Genomic DNA, 21,518 nt, shown 5'->3' on the forward strand with positions numbered 1-21,518 from the left:
AAACTTCCACCGGTAAGTCCACCCTTGAAACTAACTTCCCCCTTGGGACCAACTACCGGCCTGCTTTGATGCCATTCCTGACTTCTACACCACTATCTAGGTCAATGATGGTTCTTTCCATGCTGGCTGAGACAGCGTCAGCCCAGGCTAATTTCTGAACCAGAACCAAAATTTTTGCCGCTCCAGGCTAAGTTGTTCTATGAAATCACAACAATGCAACAAGTTGTTATGTAGTCAGACTCTAACCTGAGACCTCTGCCTCCGCACCAGTAAATTCAGGGGCTTGAGGCCCTCCTCTTATCTGATTCTGATACCGTTGTGGATGTACCTAGTGTCCCTAGGACAATGATAAAGCTGGAGAAGGGGACAGCTGACTTTCTAACCATTATACTGCCGATGCCTTGAGCAAACAAAACGCCAGGGGTCTAGACTCATCCCCTGAAATTCAGCTGACGAGCCACCGATGGGAGAAAGAGCCTTGTTTCAAGTGGTGTTTCGGAGGGCGGCTGAAGCACTGGACTTACAATTTCCCACTATGAAACAAAGACAAATGTATTGACTGAGATACGTCAACTAGGGTTGGCATCATCTGAGCTATTTCCATTCAATGAAACCCTTACTGATTCCCGTATGACAACATGGTCTAAGCCCTTCTCATGCTTCCTCGTCAGTCAACCCCAGGCTAGACATCACAGACTGGCTCACAGTGATCCAGGCTTCTTAACCAAATATCCTATGCCAGAATGCTGGGTTGTCCAGGCATTAACACAGATTCAGTTTTTACATCCCTCCAGATAGAAAATCAAAAAGAATTGACACTGTCAGAAAGAGAATGTTTTCTTCCTTCAGATTAGCCATGAGATCCATCAATGAAGTTTGTCTGTTGGGAAGATACGCCCATGCAGTATGGGGCATGGCCGTGAAATGTTGGCAGCCGTCCCTGAAGATATTAGGGTCTCTCTGCCTCAAAAATACACAATGGCGAGGATGCTGCAAAGCATGTACTTTGAGCTGGCCTGATTGCCACTGGTTGCACAGGGAGAGCTGCTGGTGTCAGTGTCGTGCTCAGAAGGCATGCCATGATAAGATCAACCTGGTTTTCGGGAGGTGTCCAAGCATCCTCAATAGACCGCCTTTTCATGGCTACTTTGGCAGTGGACCGATTTAAGGACAGTTGCATCATGGCTCGGCTCTCGTGGCTGTTAATGCCAGCCAAGCAATTCCCTCAACAGTACAGGAGGTTCAGTGGCTATTCCATGGGGAAAGCTTACAAACAATGCAAAACCTATCGGCCTGTGATGCAATAACAGCCCCAGTCCTCTCAAGGCCAAAGGCGCAGTAGCAGCCAAAACTGTTCGTACCAGCAGCACCAGCAAGCCTTCAATTCCTCCTCCCCTTGGGTAACAGCTGCCAAGTCACTTTAGCTTGCCCTTACAGCCCAGTATTTGGCTCATAGAGGCAGGACACAGTATTTCCTCCCCGGCTGGCCCCCCATCATGTCAGACAGGTAGATCTTGCAGATCATTTAATGGGCTCTTCTTCATCCCATATTTTTTCCACACCAGAGCGCTTTCAGAGACTCACTCCCCTATCCTGATGCAGGAAGTCAGTCATTTATTGTCTGAATGTGGTGCAGAGCGGGTGCTGAACTTAGAGAAAGGAGCAGGATGCTACTCAGGATACTTCCTCATCTGAAGAAAGACAAGGCTTCAGGCCTCTTCTGGACCTCCTCCTTCCATTGAATGTCAAAAAGACAGATTCAAAGTGCTCGCTCTGACTAAGATCCTCCCTGTGCTGGACCAAGGACACTTGATGGCCTCCCTGGACTTCCAGGGTGCATATTTCCATATATACCTGTCTTACTGTGCTACAGGTGCTATCTGCCAGTGAAGGTGGGATTGGAACATTTCTAGTTTACCATAATCCCCTTTGGCCTTACATTACCCCCATAGGTGTTTACAAAAGTGATGGCAGCATTCACTGCCCATCTTCAGATGCAGGGCATAAAGGTATACCAGTACCTTGGTAATTGATTGGCTGCTGAAGACAGGCACACCGCAGTCAGTCATAGACCACCTTCGGATGACGGACGAACATTTGACATTGTTGGGTTTCACTATCAACAAGTCGGAGTTCAGAGTGCCACCTGAGCCACATGCAAAGTATTTTCCTGCATTAGGACACATTTGGACATGGTGGCATGGGTATTCAAAGCCTTTCCATCACCACAACGATACCTTGATATTCAGAATATGATCTTAGTGGTTTTGGATCTGTCCTGTGTCTCAGTGCAGATGACTCTGAGGATTCTTGGTCTTTTAGCCTCATGCACTGTTATCATCCCAAACATCAGTTTGCAAATGCAGGCCGTGCAGTGGAACCTCATATCCAGTTGGACCCGGTGTCAAGGGTGGTCCTCCAACTCCATTCAGATCTCAAAGGAGGTGGCTCTGGAACCCATCCAGATCAGGTCTCTGGTCTCTGATGAAGAGTCAGCTCCATATCAATTTTCTGGGGCTCCAGGCAGTAAGTCTGGCCCTGTGAGCCTTCTTCACGTCCATCAGGGTGAGGCAGAGCTGTTCCTCGCAGACAACATAACAGCTGTGTGGTACTGCAACAAGCAGGGTGAGGTGTGGTCTTGGCTCCTGTGGCTGCAGGCTTTACACCTCTAAAGGTGGCTGGACCAGCAGAACATTTTCCGGTAGCCAAGTTACTAGCAGGGTGCCTGAAAGCCAGATTGGATGACCTCAGCAGATATCACAAGGTCCTTAGTGGCGTCTACATCCCAAGGAGACACAGGGCATCTTCACTAAATGGTGATATGACCTGACTAAATCCATTTGCAACATTGGAGGATGTGCAGTGTCAATACTTTTATGTATTTGAATACCCTCCAAAGCATTCATTATCAGATGCATTACATCTGGAATGGAATGAGTTACTCCTGTATCAATTTCCACTGCTACTTCTGTCCTGGGTTCTTAGGAAGATCACAACAGGCATTCTAACCTCCCTAGACGTGTTCAAAAGAGTGTGGTACCCCGTGCTTCAGAGAATTTGTCCTCCAATTAGGCTGCCTCTTCAAGAGGACCTCCTGCTTCAGTAACAGGGAAGGTTCCTACACCCAAATCTCTGCAACAAACACCTCCAGTAGTGGATATTGAGTGGCAGCAATTAAATACTTTCAAACTGCCGACTGGTTAATGTCATACTTGCAGCCAGATATCTTTCGAAGAAGTCTAGCTGCACTGTGTGCTGGGAGAAATGTGTTGTATGTTATTGTGTCTAAAACACCGATTCTCTGCTAGCCAAACTTTCACAAGTTCTTTTGTGCTTTCATTGGCCCAGCAATGAATTGTAGTGGGCACAGTGAAAGGTTGTTGGCCCTTTCAGTTAATCTGTGTTTACCTGATCTGTGTTTGTCATTGGTGCATTTTATAAAAAGTTTGATTTGTGTTTTGCCTCTAACAGTTTGTCATGCCACAATGGGATTTACATGTTATCTTCCTCATATAAACACACCTTGATCCCATGCACAGCTACTTATTATCACTATTAACACTTCCTCATTGTGATACTGTCAGCCACCCATTAGTGAACTGCAGGTGCTTTTGGTGCAAATGGACTGCACCACATTCTTTCCCGAAAGGTTGATGCTCAGGACCCAGGAGGCCTGTCTACCGAATGTTGAGAGCCCTTTTCACGTCGGCCAATCTCTGTCTGCCAGTGTTCTTCGCTCCACCTTACTTCTCGAAAGAGGAGAAAATCCGTCAGCGTGATCCTAAGAGGTCTTTAAACTTATACATTGACTGCACAAAAGACAATTTTGTGGATAAGCTTTTTGTGGGTATCACAGAAAAACAAGGTGGTGCCGAAGAGGCCCCATCAGGTGGATAGCACTCTATAGAAGAACATTTTATGTGCTGGCCAAGAAGTAACTCCTTGAGGGCCTGTGGACACACCCCACCAGGGACAAGTCCTCTACAACAGCTTTGGTGCAAGGTTGCCTCTGCCACAAAACTGCCAGGCTGCTATGTGGTTGTTGGTGCATACATCCATGCATCACTAGTGCCTCAGCAGTCAACTCCAGCGGGAAGGTTAATTTGCCTGCTTGGTTCTGCAGGGCTTTATGGTCTGAACTCAATCCCCAGACCTCCACCTTGAGAAGTGATGCTGGGGTCTCTATTCTAAAGATGATGACTCTACCATTCGAAGTATCTATCAAAAGTCCAAATTACCTTGGTAATGCTCTTTCTGGTGGATGTTCTATCTAACCACAGATTCTTGACTAGCCTTCCTCTTCCCTCTTTTCTGGAGGGGCCATGTTAGCATCTTAAAAGGTTCCAAGTTAGAAATGGGCGCATCGTCCCCTATGGTTTACTTGGCGCTCCATGTCTCAGGGCGCGGAAGGAAAAAGATAAATGAAACTGACATCTGCGTGCAAGAGTGGAGCTTATATGAGGCCCTCTTCCATCTTGTGTGGGACAATGAAGAATTACCTTTCAGCTACACCACCAACCAGCGTGCAGGAGCACCTGTAATAAAGAAATCTCTGGATCTCTCTGGTACCTTTGGATATTCTAAAGGTGAGGGATGAGCAGTTAGGCAGAGTATCCAGAGCTTTGCCGAAGGTTAGTAACTTTTCCTATGGTGGTCGGTTGGCATGCTGCTGGTTTGGCAGGAGTGTATGTTGTAGTAGCCAAGGGGTTGTGTTGTTGGCATTTATGTGCACACATTGTCTGGGGTTTGTGCGTATGTTGCAGGGTATTATGCCTTGAGAGGTGTGCGTGTGGTATGCTTGAATATATGTTGGTGTGTTGAGGGGTGTCCATATGTTATATAAGTGTATATTGTTGCTTTGGTGTGTGCTTTGTTAATGGTCTGTGCACGTTGAGATAGCAGATTTATGTATTGTGCTTGAAAACAGTGGGTGTGCATGTTGTGGTAATAGATACATTTTGTGCTGTGTGTGTTGTTTGTATGGCTATACAGTAGGTATGAGCATGTCTATTACTTTTGGGATCGGATTGTAAATGTTGACAGTGTGTGTATGTTTATGGTTATGCTGATATGGGTGTTTTTAGAGTTGTGTTGTTTATAATGTATTTGTTGCTGGGCTGTAAGTGTGTTTGTGTGAATCCAGGTGTAAGATGATGATGTGGGTGTATTTTTATACTAATACAATGTTTGCATGAGCCGGGTGGAATGTATGTGTTCTGGTGTTGTATATGTGTTGTAGGTAGGAATGTATATGTGAATGTGCAGCCCAGAATGCGTTAAGTTCTCGATGCGTGTGCAATTGGTTTGTGGCTATATATTTCTGGGCATGTGGTCATGTGTGAGGTTGTATTTTTCTTGTGTGTTGTGGGTGGGCAGTGATAATGGTGCAGTGTGGGTGTTGTACTGTGGGTCTCTTTATGTGTTCTGAGAATGAATAAGGTGAAGAATGATTGGGCGCATATGTTGGGGGAATATGTGTGCTATGTTGGGTGTTGTGGTCGGAGGTCAAGTGGTTGGGATGTATGTGTTTCGAAAGAGAAGGTCACTCCTTTGCCTTTCAGTGTGTTTGGACGGTGTGTATATGAAGCGTGAGTTTGCTTTAGTGATGCATAGATTGTGTAGGCGCTGGTGTATAAATCTTCACTTGTTATATGGAAGTGTTGAGGGTCTGTGTATGTCATGCAGAGTGTGTGCATTATATTATGAAGGCATGTTTCATTGGTTGCTTTGTGTATTTGTAGTGGACTGTTTGTGTGCTTGCACATGTCAGTCTCGTGTGACTCTATGTATATCTTGTGGTAATCTCTCTTGTTATGAAGCTGTGTGTTTGTTCCAGAGACGCTCTCTTTGTGGGTGCGCTGCGTGTGTGGCTGTATCTGGTACATATGTAGTACGTTTGTACGCATCCGTCTGTAATGTACGGTGGTCACAGGTGTGAGAGGCGTTGGCGTTGAATGCCTGCTATTTGTAAACATGATCTCTCCACCATCCTCACTCCTTTCTACCTCCCCCTGTGCCCCTCCCACTCCTCCACTCTTGCGTCTCTGCCCTCTCCCTCCTACCTACGCTCCTCCCCCCGCCTCCTCCATCCATCCTCCGGTGGTACCCAGGCAGGGAGGAGACACCGAGCAAAGATGGCGAACCAGTCGCAAGGCATCCATCAGCTCCTGCAGGCCGAGAAGAGGGCCGCGGAGAAGGTGGCGGAGGCCCGCAAACATAAGGGCCCCTCCTGCCCTTGTGGGGTGTAGTGTCCTGCTGGACACGCTCTAGTGTTTGGCCAGCCTCTCTGCGGAGGGCTGGCCTCCCATATGCACCCCACACCCACCCAACACAGGCATCACCGGTCAGGTGACCCTGGCAATAAAAAGGGCCGGGCGCACGTGCCGAGGGCCAGTTCCACCCACACAGAAACTGTGTCGGTGTCATCTCCTTTTAGTAGCATGGGGGCCTAGGGCCCCAACACTGCATTGGCGACGAGTGGGTCAGACCCCCCTCGAATAAAATGCCAAGTTATGGCTGGGGCCAGTCGCCCCCAAGAAAAGAATGCGGTCCGCAGCGTGTGCCAGGCTGCGGCCGCGAGTGAAGGACACGGTGCGATCGGGCACCGAGAATAAAGAAAATGACCGGGCCATTTTCCCCTTTTCGTTTGACTCATGGTGCTCTCGCGCACCGAAGCAAATATGCCCAGGGCCGCCCCCACCCCAAAAATGCCAGCAAGACGGCCCGCAGCACAAAGGAAGGCTGCTGCGGCCAAAACGAAACCGAAAGTACACCGGTGCTGACACGCACCGAAAACTTGAAATACATGGTGCTGACACGCACCAAACACAAGATAATTGCCAAAGGCCGCCCCCCCCACCATTATGAAAAAAAAGAAACCAAGGAAAACACGAGAGAAATACAAGGTGCATTCACGCACCGAAAGTAATTTCAAACAACATGGTGCAGACATGCACCAAAGCACCAGGTGCCCAGGGCCGCGCCCCCACCTCCAAGAAATGAATAAAGAAGTGAGGTGCTTACACGCACCCACAGAGAACAGTGCCCGGAGCCCCCAAACCCCCCACTGAAAACTTCGTAGTGTCTGACAGCCTCTTTCAACGAGGCTAAAAGAAGGAAAAAAATAAATAAACATTTTGGAAAAAAAAGAAGACAGAAACGTGGAAAAGAAAGGTAAAGACACTTACCTGCAGCTTCTGCAGCCCCCTCCAGAGCCCCCTCCAGCCTGGATCCTCTCCAGTGTCTGTCTCCAACAAACGAGGCACAAGAGGAAGAAAGAGTGTTTTTCAAGCATGAAAGAAGTGCACTACTGACATCCAGTGGCCAAAGGTGGCACCGCACCCTATTTCTGTCAAGAGTGCGCCCGTGGACAGAAACAGCGCAGAAGACAGAAACGGCGAGGAAGAAGGAAGCGACGCGGACGACGCTGAAAAGGGAAGGAGAAGACTGCAGCTGTCCCAGCCAAGCTACAACGGCGAGAAATGGACGCAAGTGGCACGTGAGGCACGAGGAGAGCGCGCATGGACTGCGCAGCCCCTGCCAGCCGTCTGCCACCACCGCCGAAAGCATGCCACATGCCCCATCAGTGATGGACATCACCGCAGGACAAGAAAGGGACATGCCAGGCAATATCAAAGGACGCCCAGAAAAAAGAGACTATGGCCCTCATTCGGACCTTGGCGGGCGGAAGTCCCGCCGTCAGGTTACCGTTCCGCGGTCGAAAGACCGCGGCGGTAATTCTGACTTTCCCGCTGGGTTGGCGGGCGGCCGCCTTCAGGCCGCCCGCCAGCCCAGCGGGAAAGAGGCTTCCACGATGAAGCCGGCTCGGAATCGAGCCGGCAGAGTGGAAGCTGTGCGACGGGTGCAGTTGCACCCGTCGCGTATTTCACTGTCTGCCTCTTACGGGGGCCCCTGCAGTGCCCATGCCAGTGGCATGGGCACTGCAGGGGCCCCCAGGGGCCCCCCCTACCGCCATCCGGTTCCCGGCGGGCGGTAGGGGGGGTCGGAATCCCCTTGGAGGATTCCAATGGGCGGCTGTACACTGGCGGGAGCCCGCCAGTGTTGCCGGTCCGACCGCGGCTTTACCGCCGCGGTCGGAATGCCCATTGGAGCACCGCCGGCCTGTCGGCGGTGCTCCCGCGGTCCTCCAACCCGGCGGTCATGGACCGCCAGGGTTGGAATGACCACCTATGTCACGTGTGCAGAGAGCTGCACCAGAGAACGTGACGACACGGAAAAACACCCGCAAAATTGGAGAGAGCACCAGAGAGCGTGACGTAACGCATGGGACAAGAGGCCGTGCCAGCCGGCCTTTCAGCAACACAAGATGGCCACCGTTGGCCCATCACACAGGAGGTCATCAGAAGCGACCAACCCTGCAAAGCACACCCAGGTTCAAGCAAGACCCAGTGCCAAGAAAGCACTGCCTTGAGGCGCAAGCACTGCGCCCTCAAGTGAAGAGGAAGCGGAAAAGAAAGTGACCCTATGTCACTGCTCTGCAACGGGCCGGAGACTCCGCAAGGAGTGTCCTCCCCCACACTGCCTCAAGACGGAGTTGGCAGTGACTCGCAAGAGGAGAGTCGTACAGGAGTGTCCTCTGCCACACTGCCTCAAGACGGAGTCGGCAGTGACTCGCAACAGGCAAGAGGAGAGTCGCAAAAGGAGTGTCCTCCCCCACACTGCCTCAAGACAGAGTTGGCAATGACTCGCAACTCGCAAGAGGAGAGTCGCACATCCTGAGTGCAACGATGCCACCACTGCAACACGTGGAAGAGCCCCATGTCCTTCGGCAGGACAGGACCTTCGGAAGGTCCACACGAAAGGGAGACAAGTGGCCAGACGCCACAACAAAGGAGAAGAAAGCGTGGCGTAGCACCACGCTATGAAGACGGAAGAAAGGAGACTGTGTGACATCACCTGTCACACTGCAACAAAGAAAGGAGACTGTGTGACATCACCTGTCACACCTCAGCACCTGACGACCACAGAAGAACAAGAATGGAAGATCAACAGGGTGGAGAGATGGAGGACTCACACAACAAAGCAAGAGTGCACCCACAGACAAGACAGCCACCGGGGTGTGGTGACGTCACTGGAGACAGCTCGGCGGGAGTGCCAAAATGTAAGACGCCATGCGCGAACCGCGTACTTACCCCACACGCCAAAAGTGACCATCCAAGCCACCCGTCATCGGCTTCCTGAAGCAGATGGCACCACTGCTAGCATTTGCACATGAGCAAAAGAAAGACTGCACTCGCTATGACGAAGTTACTCCAATCACCCTTACTCCAGCAACATCACTTGTCGTCCAGGTCTCCAAATGGCAAACATCATCATTGCCATGTGCATCACGGTATCCATCAAAGGAGCAGTTAAACAACCAGACTGGAGTCCTACACCTCTGCTTTAATGCTCTGAAGAACCAGTCAACCAATGACCAACTGCTCGCCCTGATTGTATCCTGCTCTCGGTGACAAGAGCAAGTCGTGACCTAAACCCATCTACCCCTGCAATTGCACGAGCGACTAGGCAGTGGCTCCTAGGAGGTCTTGCAACTGCCCTATGTGGCACACAAGCAGCCCTAGCGCAGACCACAAGCAGTCCAGTGACAACCCAGACGAGGGGCCTCTCAAGCTTTAGAGAGGACTGGACATTGCCCCACCGATGAAGTCAAAGAGACAAACAGGGCTGTGCAGTGGAGACTCCAACAGGTCACAGCACAACAAGACTGTATTCAGTGAATTAACATGACACCAACTAGACCCCCTCCTGGCAACGTGATAGGCAATTGCCCTGAGACCGTCTGAGAGCCCACATGCACCTGATCCATGTTGGCAAGCGCCCTGACCACGGAACATCCACCCTTGTGGTTGCACGAATGATTTGACCATGGCTCCTGTCGGAGAGCCTGCAGCGGCCGGCAGATGGCCCACACGCAGCCCAGCACAGTCCATGCCAATCCCGTGGCAAACCCATTGAAAAGGCCTCGAGGAAGTTCCATAGTGAAGAATCCAAAACCGAGAGGTGGTCTGGAAGCAGCTCTGCCATCAGAGGGTCAGAACGTACAAAGGTTTCAGAGGAGGACCTCACGCCATCACAGATGTCATCCGTCTTCAAGGGATTGGCCTTCGTGATGCCAGGATGTCTCGGCAAGCAGATTCACAGTGGACTCCATCAACGCTCGTGATGCACCCAATTCGGGTGATGCACCCAATTCGAATGACACACCGAATTCGAATGACACGCCCTATTCGAACAAATTGAACTGTGAACACCACCAGCCTCGCCACGAGTGCCCACAGGACTGAACCACAGCGCATCAGTGGACACTTAACCAACCATCTGACTGTCAGAGTCCGGACTTCTTCCACACAGTGTTCGTGCCCGGCTGTGACTGGTTAAATCATGAACTCGTGCAGAAGGATCCGTGTGCTCCCAGCTGCACCTACCCACTGCAATCCTGCGGCCTGCCTTCTCGAGGCTGAGAGACTGATGGTGGTGTTTTTTTTTGTTACTGTGTTTTTCTCTTGCAGGGTGGACTTTGTTTTTGTTCCTCAAAGTTTTGGAGGAATGTTGTGTCCTGCTGGACACGCTCTAGTGTTTGGCCAGCCTCTCTGCGGAGGGCTGGCCTCCCACATGCACCCCACACCCACCCAACACAGGCGTCACCGGTCAGGTGACCCTGGCAATAAAAAGGGCGGGGCGCACGTGCCCAGGGCCAGTTTCACCCACACAGAAACTGTCATCTCCTTTTAGTAGCATGGGGGCCTAGGGCCCCAACACTACATGGGGGTCGGCGGGTGGGGGTGTAAGAAGGGTTGGGGGAAGAGACGTGGGCGAGGGAGGCTGGGGCTGCTAGGGGCCAGGAGAGGGAGAGATTAAGAGGAGAAGTGCGGGGGGGGGGCACCGGTGATAGGCACCAGTGGAGGACGGGGGCAAGAGCGGGAGGGGCGTGGGGGCAAATGCAGAGGACTCGTGGTCGCCTCTGTCGGCCCCTGCATCGCACACCAGCTGGAGGATGGATGTGGAGGAGGGTAGCCCTCAGAAAACCCTCGTCTTGGGTATTCTGCGAGACTGTGGCGCTGGTTAGCAGATCACATTATTCAAAGAAATCTATAAATAACGCGAGACCCGACTGGATATAGCGCCTGCCACGCGAGGCGACCCTCCGACACGGTGTGTCCCAAATCAGAGGCGCCTGGTGTGGAGGGGCGGGAGGTTGTGTTCTAGCGAGCAGCGAGGGACGTTTCATTTAATTTTAGCCATCAGGGTCGTCACTGTTGGCTGCTGAGTGAAGGGGCGGGCGGAGGGGGGTTGTGAAGGTGGATGGAGGTGGGCCGGTTCCGGGTTCGAGGATATGTTGGCAATGGCATCTAGTGGCGTCACAGAAGAAGCCCCCACGATGCAGGTGTGGGTAGGAGGCGAGCTACAGCCCCCACCCCGCGCACAAGTGGTAGGTGGTGGGCCAGGGCGAGGGGGCACCTCCGTATATTTTTGCAGGGGGACCCCTCGAGCTTAGTTGCGCCACTACATCTCTGAATAGGGTGAGGGGCAAGTGGGAGCCCCCACTGGCGCCCACACAACTGAGGACACATTTTTGGGCCCCACTACAATAGCGGACTCACTCTGTGACCCTATAACCACATGCACTGTCTATCTGTCTGTCTATCTATCTATTTATCTGTCTGTCTGTCTGTCTAGATTACAAGCATTGTGTGTATTTTGTATCCTCTGCACAATGCCATGTGAATTCGGTGCAAACATTTCCACGAGTTTTGGTACCTGATGTACCACTATTACGTCATAGTAATGTGTAAGCTTCGTGGTAATTCACCCAGTTCAAAATATCCCATGCAACCTGTAGATCTCGGGTTCGAAGCCAGGCATGTCCGTCTCAGCCTCTCATCCTTGAGGGATCGAGTTGCACTGAGAAGAGAGAGTAGAAACATACCGTGAAGGGGCAAGTCCCGTGATGGAGTGAGCCGCACGCGTCGTCGACATGTTTTGTCACGGTGTGCGTGGGGCAGTAGTCTATAACAGCATTGTATACTGTGTTCACAGGGGCAGCGAACCACTCCACAGCATCCCATGTTTGTGTGTTCACAGGGGCAGCACCACAGCATTCTGCTTCCATGTGTTCACAGGGGCATCAAAACACACCACAGCATCCCTTGTCTGTTTGTTCACATGGCATCAGACCCCACCACAGCCTTCTGTTTCTGTATATTAACAGGGGCAGCACACCACACCACAGCATTCTGTTTCTGTATATTAACAGAGGCAGCAAACCATACCACAGCCTTCTGTTTCTGTATATTAACAGGGGCAGCACACCATACCACAGCATTCTGTTGCTGTATATTAACAGGGGCAGCACACAATACCACAGCATTAGGTTTCTGTATATTAACAGGAGCAGCACACCATACCACAGCATTCTGCTTCTGTATATTAACAGGGGCAGCAAATCATACCACAGCCTTCTGTTTCTGTATATTAACAGGGGCAGCACACCATACCACAGCATTCTGTTGCTGTATATTAACAGGGGCAGCACACCATACCACAGCATTCTTCTTCTGTATATTAACAGGGGCAGCACACCATACCACAGCCTTCTGTTGCTGTATATTAACAGGGGCCGCAAGCCCCACCACAGTGTTCTGCTTCTATGTGTTCACAGGGCTTCAGACCCCCTGTGGCAAGCTGTTTCCATGTGTTCACAGGGGAAGCAAACTACCGCACAGCATTTTGTACCATGAATTCACAGGGGCAGCACTCCCGTTTTATGTGTTCGCAGGGTATTTAAAGGGCAGCCGTCTTCAGCACAGTATCTTCTAAGGTATTCACATTGGTAGTAATCCACAGCCTCTTCTATGGTATTTACAGGAGTGGCAATTCACAGCACAGTATCCTCCTCTACGGTATTTACAGGAGTGGTAATTTACAGCACAGTATCATCTTCTGCGGTATTCATAGGGGTAGTAATTCACAGCACATTATCCTCTTGTACGGTATTCACATTGGTAGTAATTTACAGCACAGTATCCTCTTCTGCGGTATTCACAGTGGTAGTAATTCACAGCAAAGTATCTTGTTCTGCGGTATTCACATTGGTAGTAATTCACAGCACAGTATCCTCTTCTGCGGTATTCACAGTGGTAGTAATTCACAGCAAAGTATCTTGTTCTGCGGTATTCACATTGGTAGTAATTCACAGCACAGTATCCTCTTCTGCAGGATTCACATTGGTAGTAGTTTTCAACGCAGTATCCTCTTCTGCGGCATTCACATTGGTAGTAATTCACAGCGCAGTATCCTCTTCTGCGGTATTCACATTGGTAGTAATTCACAGCACAGTATCCTCTTCTGCGGTATTCACATTGGTATTAATTCACTGCACGGTATCCTCTTCTGCAGTATTCACATTGATAGTATTTCACAGCACAGGTTCCTCTTCTGCGGTATTCACATTGGTAGTAATTCGCAGCACAGTATCCTCTTCTGCGGTATTCACATTGGTAGTATTTCACGGCACAGTATCCTCTTCTGCAGTATTCACATTGGTAGTAATTCGCAGCACAGTATCCTCTTCTGCGGTATTCACATTGGTAGTATTTCACGGCACAGTATCCTCTTCTGCAGTATTCACATTGGTAGTAATTCACAGCACAGTATCCTCTTCTGCGGTATTCACATTAATAGTAATTCACAGTACAGTATCCTCTTCTGCGGTATTCACATTGGTAGTAATTCACAGCACAGTATCCTCTTCTGCGGTATTCACATTGGTATTAATTCACAGCACGGTATCCTCTTCTGCAGTATTCACATTGATAGTAATTCACAGCAAAGTATCCTCTTCTGCGGTATTCACATTGATAGTAATTCACAGCACAGTATCCTCTTCTGCGGCATTTACATTGGTATTAATTCACAGTACGGTATCCTCTTCTGCGGTATTCACATTGATAGTAATTCGCAGCACAGTATCCTCTTCTGCGGTATTCACATTGATAGTAATTCACAGCACAGTATCCTCTCTGAGGTATTCACATTGGTAGTAATTCACAGCGCAGTATCCTCTTCTGCGGCATTCACATTGATAGTAATTCACAGCGCAGTATCCTCTTCTGCGGTATTCACATTGGTAGTAATTCACAGCACAGTATCCTCTTCTGCGGTATTCACATTGCTAGTAAGTCACAGCACAGTATTCTGTCGGACGGAATTTAAAAAGAGCAGTTGATTTCATAGTACTTGTAAATATTCCTACATTTACACAATTAGTATTATGCATGTGAATTGAGTAACACTCTCGCGCCTCCCTGCTTCCATGAATACTGACACATAGTCGAATTAAAGTGAACACGTCCTTTTTCGGCTCAGGAGTCAGAGGACCGACGCCTCTTGACCAGAGGAAGTAACACGAGTTTGCACATACCAGGCAGGCCCGGCCTCCTGATCTTCTCACTCGGTGCACTCCGCGGTGCATGGAATATATGCAGGGCCACTGGAGTTATACAGCTGGAGAGGGCCAAAAAATGCAGCAGAGTTGAGTAAATTATGCGGAAAGAAAAGGCAAATTATGCGGCATAATGTGGCACATTTTGTAATAGTGTAACTTCATTATTTCATCATTTTCAAACTTGGTAACGCTATCTGGGTATTGGTTGTACCTCACTGGTAGTATTTTAATAACCAAATTTAGCAATAAGCAACAAAAAGTGACTAGTCCAGCTTTGCAGAGGACCTTTCACTGCGCAGTAACACGTGTCTCTGCATTTTTAGTAACTTTTAAACCGTTTGAGCTAGAAACAGTGGGGCATAATTACAAGTGGCCTGTGCTGCTGGTGCGTCACTTTGTGTGACGCATGGCAGCGCAAGCTGCAGGCCCATATCTACAAGCCACGCAAAGCCACTTTGCATGCCTTTTCATGTCCTTGTAGATATAAAGTAAGGTAACGCAGTTCAAGTCGCTGCGTTCCCTTACTCACTGTCAAAGAGGCGTTCCATGGGTCTTGCGATGGGTTTTCCCATGCAACACCCGTGGATTTAGATGCATTCCCAGATTTACAAGGATTTGTAAACCTGGGAATGCGTCTAAAACCTACGCCTTCCTCAGGAGAGGCATAACGAGGAGAAATAACTTTGTTTCTCCTTGTTTATTTCCATGGTGCAAGGGTGTCTGCTTTGGTGCAAGACAGCCAATTGTGCGCGAGCTCAGTGGAAGAAGACTGGAATGGGCTGTATCTCCTAGATATGGCAAATTTCTGCCCTTTTCTTTTGACGCATGGCAGCGCTGCCCACTGCCAAAAAGTTGTAAATATGCCCCGATTTTGTTTTTGTTTAACCTGTAGATTGTGCAGCAGATGATGGATTATGTGGCAAATGCGGCAAATTTATAATTATGGGAAAATTGCAGCAGAAGCACAATCGCATTATTCCAGTGGCCTTGGATATATGTCCTTGCTTTCTATGATTCCATACTTGTTATTGTGTTCAGAAACAAGTTAAAAATTCCCAATTGACCCCCTCTGTGCCCCCCAAACCCTTGGTAGGATTTCAACCCTTGCACTGCAGGGCCAAGCCCCACTTTACTTTTTAAATGAAAGAGATATACATTTATTCAAATGTTTTGCTTACTTTTTGCACTCTGATTCACATCACGTGTGTCCTAGCATACTGGTTTTGGGAGCACTCGGTTGTTGATATACTGTGTATGTTCATTGAATGGTTAGTTAACGCTTTGGTTTAGAGGGGCCCCCAGGCACATACATAGATTTTAACCTTACAGTCCTGTTGGATTTCTTTCAACACAATCAATTGCCACAATTCGCAAGTACAATTGTGTCCATGAAGTCATCACTCAACATGATCTTCTTCATCCAAGTGGAGTATATCTTTCATCAGTAGGAACAACTAGTGCAATAAACAGCTGCCACGTGTTTCAAGGAACACTCATCTTTTTCAAGGCAATCATACATCAGTATATGGAGTGCATGGTTACATATCTCGACCTCACATATGCAGTTCACCATGCGCATCTACAATATTGGAGCTCTGCCCCACAAGAAGGTATCAGGAGAATTGATTACTCCCTCGGTTAATGCCCATCGCTATGTCAGGTGCAGGAGGTCAAGGCGCCCTGGTTTTCCTTACCCCGGGCTGCAGTCTAAGATTTTAGCCTTTCAGCTTTTACCCAGGCCGGGTCTGTGCAGGGTCCACTTTGCACCCAATGTTCTCTGTGGATCAGACAGACCGCAAATGTCTTTAGAGAACAGTAGAGATGGCCGGCTAGGCAGGATCTTCACAACATTTTACACTCCTAGGTTCTGGTCTCCTCCTGTCTCCATACTTTTAAAACTTAATAAACAGTCCCCACCAGTGAACAGTGCCTTGGTCTACCACAAGGTGCAATAGCTCCCAGTCTGTTGTAATCTCCTGTCTCAGGAAGTTGTCTGCTACATGCATCATTTTTAATACATCAATTAAAGTGTTAGATGGGGCATGAGCACAGTTTCCATACGGGCTTGTGTTAATGCTATGGATTTATTAATCTTCTGGACTGGTGCACCCAGTGTCCAGCACCCTTACAGCTTGGTACAAACACCCAAGGACAAATGCAAAGTCACGTTGAAGACAGATCAGTCCTCGTGCCACTTGCTCTTGCTACTGGATCACGGAGGGCACAATCCCAGCGGTACTTTCATTCGGACCCTTGCCTCAAACATCTCCTCTGGCGACGAGGAACCCATAGGCCATAGCAGTACTAGGTGCCAGGGCACATAAATAGTAAGTGAGCTTTTATAGATGTGCTGTACTGATCTCCAGAGTATACAGACTGCTTCCACCGCTGTCAGACTTACTTTGAGAAGTTATGTTATGCTGTTGGTTTATGTTGGGTCAAAGTTAGGTGTAGCGCCTTGAATGTCTCAGTGAGGAGTTTGAATTGTACTTAGTTGTGACTAGGGATCGAGTGGATCTCCTTTAGGTGTGTGGTGATGGGAGTGCGGTGCGAGAAGTTGTCAGGCAAGAATCTTAGAAAAATATGTAAAGACCTGGAAAAGCCCTCATCCCTTCAAACGGTGATGTTATGTCAAGTGTACAGACAAATGAGGGGTGAGATGTCTATATACTCTTTGCAGCTCTTTTCTGAGCCTGGCTGTAAGCCACTCCAATGTGTTCCCATGGCACAGCTTTGATCCATTTTGTGCACACTGTGGCATTATAGTACATTGCACAGTCCATTTTCACCAGGTTATTATGGACGGGGAGCAACCTCCCACCACATGTTCTGGGAAGAGTTTTGCTTTTGCTTCTCTGCTCATTGACTCAAATGAAAATGGGGTACAGGGGGTCTCCTGTGCCCCATATCTAAGAGACAACCTGGGCCACACCTCGTGCAAATGAGTCAGTATTACTATGTCAACATTATCAAGGTCATCATGGTTTGTCAATGTTTTATAATATCCCTCTTCTTGTCTCCTTCTCTTCCACCCCCCCCGCACAGGCAAAGCCCGCAGGCTGAAGCAGGCGAAGGAGGAGGCGCAAGCGGAGATCGGGCAGTACAGGCTTGAGCGCGAGAAGGAATTCCAGCGTAAACAGCAGGCGTTAAGCGGCCATCTTGGTAGACACAGCTAGAGCATCAAATGCAATAATTCGAAGACCAGGCAGTGCTTAGCTGGGACGCTATCTTTGCGCTGTTATGTTTTTTAAGGTAATAGATGACACCAGTTGCTAGAATTAACAATAGGATACGCAACAGTACTAAACCAAGTGGTAATCCTTATGTTGGTTAAGGTAAATTTGACTTTAGATGTCAGTCAGCTTTATTTGTGCCCCTCCAAGCCTATGACTAAATGTGAAATGCTGGTTGATATTTGGTTCATGAAGAAAAACTACTGAGCTGCAGGATCAGGAAGTCTTCACTGAAGACCCCAGGCCAGCTGAGGAGGCTCTTTCATGGCACACGTGGGAGTGGGTTTCCCATTCTAGTAAATGGGATCGGCTCAGGGGTGAGCTGAAGAGATCCAGCAGGGAGTGAACAAAAATGTCAACATGTGGCACTTTCTTTTGGAGCCCATTTTCCTGTAATACTTAAGAGACTACAGAGATTGCATCTCCGCAAGACAGATTCCAACTACAAACGAGCCAGTAATCTGCAACTAATTGCAGGAGGAAGCAACCTGGAGGGTGTTGCTCTAATGCACTTGTGCAAGAATGAAGCTACCCTAGACATGTAGCAACATTATTACACACTGTGTAGCACACACCTTCCTGTTACAAATTAGTGCTTGAAGAGGTGTTGCTCCAGTAGGTTCATGAATGACCACAGCTTCAGGAATGCATTAGGAACTAGTCATATGCTATACCAATGAAAGACTTACCTTTCCTGATACAGGGAGTTGCTTTGCATATATAGGGCCAGATGTATCAACAATTTTGCATTCGCAGACGGTGTGAATCCCAAAATTCCACCGTTTGCGAATACAAAACAACCTTTCGGGATTTATGAAAGGCATTCGCAGTGCAATTTTAAGAAATCGCTAAAATAGCGATTCCCTAAAATTGCGACTCAAATTTGCGAATCGCAAATTGTGATTCTCTAAATAGGAAATCACAAATAGGGAATACCTATTTACGATTACCTTTGCACATGTATCATGCATTTCCTATACGCAAACTGGGCATTTAGGAAATGCAATTACCACCAACTTCAAGTTGGTGGTAACCATGTGTAATTTTTAAAAATGCATTTTTAAAAGTGCCATGTAGCGCACACATGCCCCTAGGGTATGTGTGTGCTTTACATGTGCGCAATCAAAGGGGGTCTTAGGCCCCCAGCACCCTTTGATTTGCATTACCTAAATTGCGAATTCCTAAAAGGAATTAGCAAATTAGGAAATGTAAAACCATTCGCACCTATCGGCCTTTAGGCCCAAAGGGATGAATGGAGTTCCATTCCCTAATAGCGATTCCCTAATAGCGATTGCGAATTTTTAGAAATCGCTATTAGGGATTTGCTATTTTCTTACATACCATTTTTCATTTCTCAAGTAGCAATTTCTTAAAATTCGCTATTTAGGAAATGCAAAACGGTACTTTGATACATTTGGCCCATAGACTTTCTTGAGCTCTGAACTGGTTAAGCTGCAGCTCCCAGTCTTTTCTAATCTCCTGTCTCAGGAAGATGTCTGCTACAAGCCTGTTTTTTAATACATCAATTAAAGTGTTACATGAGCGCACGTTTCCATATGGGATTGTGTTCATGCAATGGATTTATTAACCCCTGTTTTGCTTTCACTAATGATCGAGCTGACAAAAATCTCTGGAATGCACTTCTCAGTTCAAAGAAGACATTTATTATTATTTCACCACAAGGTACCTAAAAAAGGAGATTAGTAGGTTGAAAGCACACGTCTAATAATAGTCAAAGCAATGAAAGGAAAATATACCAAAATGTTTCTCAACTGTAATGTACACAGCAAATATAAGTAGTTATGATTATGCAAAGCAAAGAATAAAGTAAAAATTCATCACCGTAGGGCCTGCCAAGCTCTTCATCTTTCTCATGCCAGCAAGAAGATGACCCCGTTCAACTGCGAGAAAGAGATATCCACCCTCACGTGACAGATGTCAGGCATTTGACATCTAATCCTGACCGAGGTCTTGGAAATTCCACCGCTACTGAGCAGGGCCACCTTTTCATATCTTAAAGAACCTGCGAAGGGCTTTCTGGAAAAACCCCTCCCATAAAAAAAGAAATATTTAAACATGCTGGCTGATGTAGGTCAGAGTTGAAAGAAACATGTTGGAACTGGCCAGTCTCCCAAATTGTCTCTTTCAAGGCCAACCCGTTCCCTGCTTGCAATAAAAAACAGAAGTCTGGTTCATTCTTATTGTGCTGACTGCCTACCTCCTCCATAATATGTCCCAGCTCTTCAGTGAGAAAGAATACGAAAACAAGCACAGTTTACAATGTGCAGCCTTTAACATGGCAGTGTCTAGCGCTACGATAAAGTCAATAGGCAGCTAAACTGAATACAAAATGTAATCTGAAATTGGTGAACACTGAACAACTAATCCAGGTGCAAAGTGGTGCAACACAAAGTCAGTGGTCAAAAACACATATTTCACTACAACCCCCCCCCCCGAAGCGTCTGTTGTGGGTGGTAAATTGAAACAAAAGTTGAAATAAGTATTGTTATATGCAGGACTTCACTTGTGTATCTTCCACAGGTAAATGAATAAAGGGAAGTGAATAAAGTAGCCTAGAAATGATGCTTAGTGACATGTTTATAAAACAAATAGAATCTTAGCTTAAGCTGTTAGGCTTGCACATATAAAGAGTGCTAAACAAAATGTGATGAGTATTTTTAGTAATATATAAGTATGATTAGGTTAATAGCAAAAGGCAGCTTTGAGTGACACCCATAAATGTGCCTCAGCAGCAACCATAATTAACACATTCAGCCGGTTTTGTATTTGACACCCTCCCAGTAGTTCATCCAATCTGCTGCCAGCTGGAAGGACTCCTTATTTATAAAAGTTATGAAAGGAGACCCTCCTCAAAAATGGCCCAGTTACTCGGCTGGCCAATCAGGCTGTGCCAAAATATCTGGTGCCTTCCATGGACTAGAGCCATCAGGCTGCCTTTGCCAATCCCTTCACACGCACACACAGGTTGCCTTTGGCTATCCCTTCACACACATACACATCCCCCCACCACGTTTTAACTAACACTTGTGGTGTCCATTGTACCAAAAGATGTATTGAATCCAAAATTCAAGGTCTTAAAATATTCTGGGTCAAATGGGTGCCATTATGCTAGGGTAGTAGAGACTTCTGAAGAGAGGTGGTTAGTAAGATGTTGCAGCTGTGTACTAAAGTTCTTCTCTGCGTTCCAGGTCATGGGCTCACAAGGGAATCTGTCGACAGAGGTGGAACAACAAACACGAAAGAAGATCCAGACCATGCGGGCCAGTCACCAGCGGAATAAGGAGAGAGTTCTCCGGCAGCTCCTCACTCATGTGTGTGACATCAAACCTGAGATCTGAACCAGTGATACACCAGCCAGCAGGAAAGGAAAGCAAGCCTGCCCAAAAAAAAATCAACTTGAGTCATCCTTAGAGAGAAGACTGGTCAAAACACTTTCCCAGTTAATAAGTAAGATAATCATGACACATTGAGGCACCACCACTCCAGCCTCTCTAAATTCTAGACATGTTGAACAACTTACAGAAAGGAGAGAAGACCGACATCCCCCTGCATGGGTGCATCACCAGTGCACCAAACAGGCAAAAGGCTATCAAAGGAGCAAGGATGGAATGTTGCCCATGACACCCACATTACCACTCCAACATTCTCCAAGCCCAAGGGAAATGAATTGCCTAACATATAACAGCCTGCTGTGCCCTAAAGCATTGATTAAGATAGGCCCTTTCCTAAACTAAATCAGCATTTGAAACACAAAACTGATCCAACCTGGACAAAGTTTGCAAAGTGAAGGCAGGCAA

General features: G+C 47.9%; 1 protein-coding gene across 1 annotated transcript; it reads left to right on the forward strand.

Moving 5' to 3' along the window:
- The first annotated feature begins 6,134 nt into the window (after nt 1-6,134).
- On the forward strand, nt 6,135-21,059 carry LOC138301847 (V-type proton ATPase subunit G 2-like). The gene is made up of 4 exons (XM_069242344.1): nt 6,135-6,231; nt 17,510-17,599; nt 20,099-20,112; nt 20,910-21,059. Exons 1-4 carry the CDS (start codon nt 6,135-6,137, stop codon nt 21,057-21,059), a joined length of 351 nt encoding a protein of 116 aa, XP_069098445.1.
- Nucleotides 21,060-21,518: the final 459 nt, after the last annotated feature.

This window comes from Pleurodeles waltl, chromosome 6 (genome assembly GCF_031143425.1).
Source record: "Pleurodeles waltl isolate 20211129_DDA chromosome 6, aPleWal1.hap1.20221129, whole genome shotgun sequence".
In the NCBI taxonomy this organism is placed as follows: Eukaryota; Metazoa; Chordata; class Amphibia; order Caudata; family Salamandridae; genus Pleurodeles; species Pleurodeles waltl.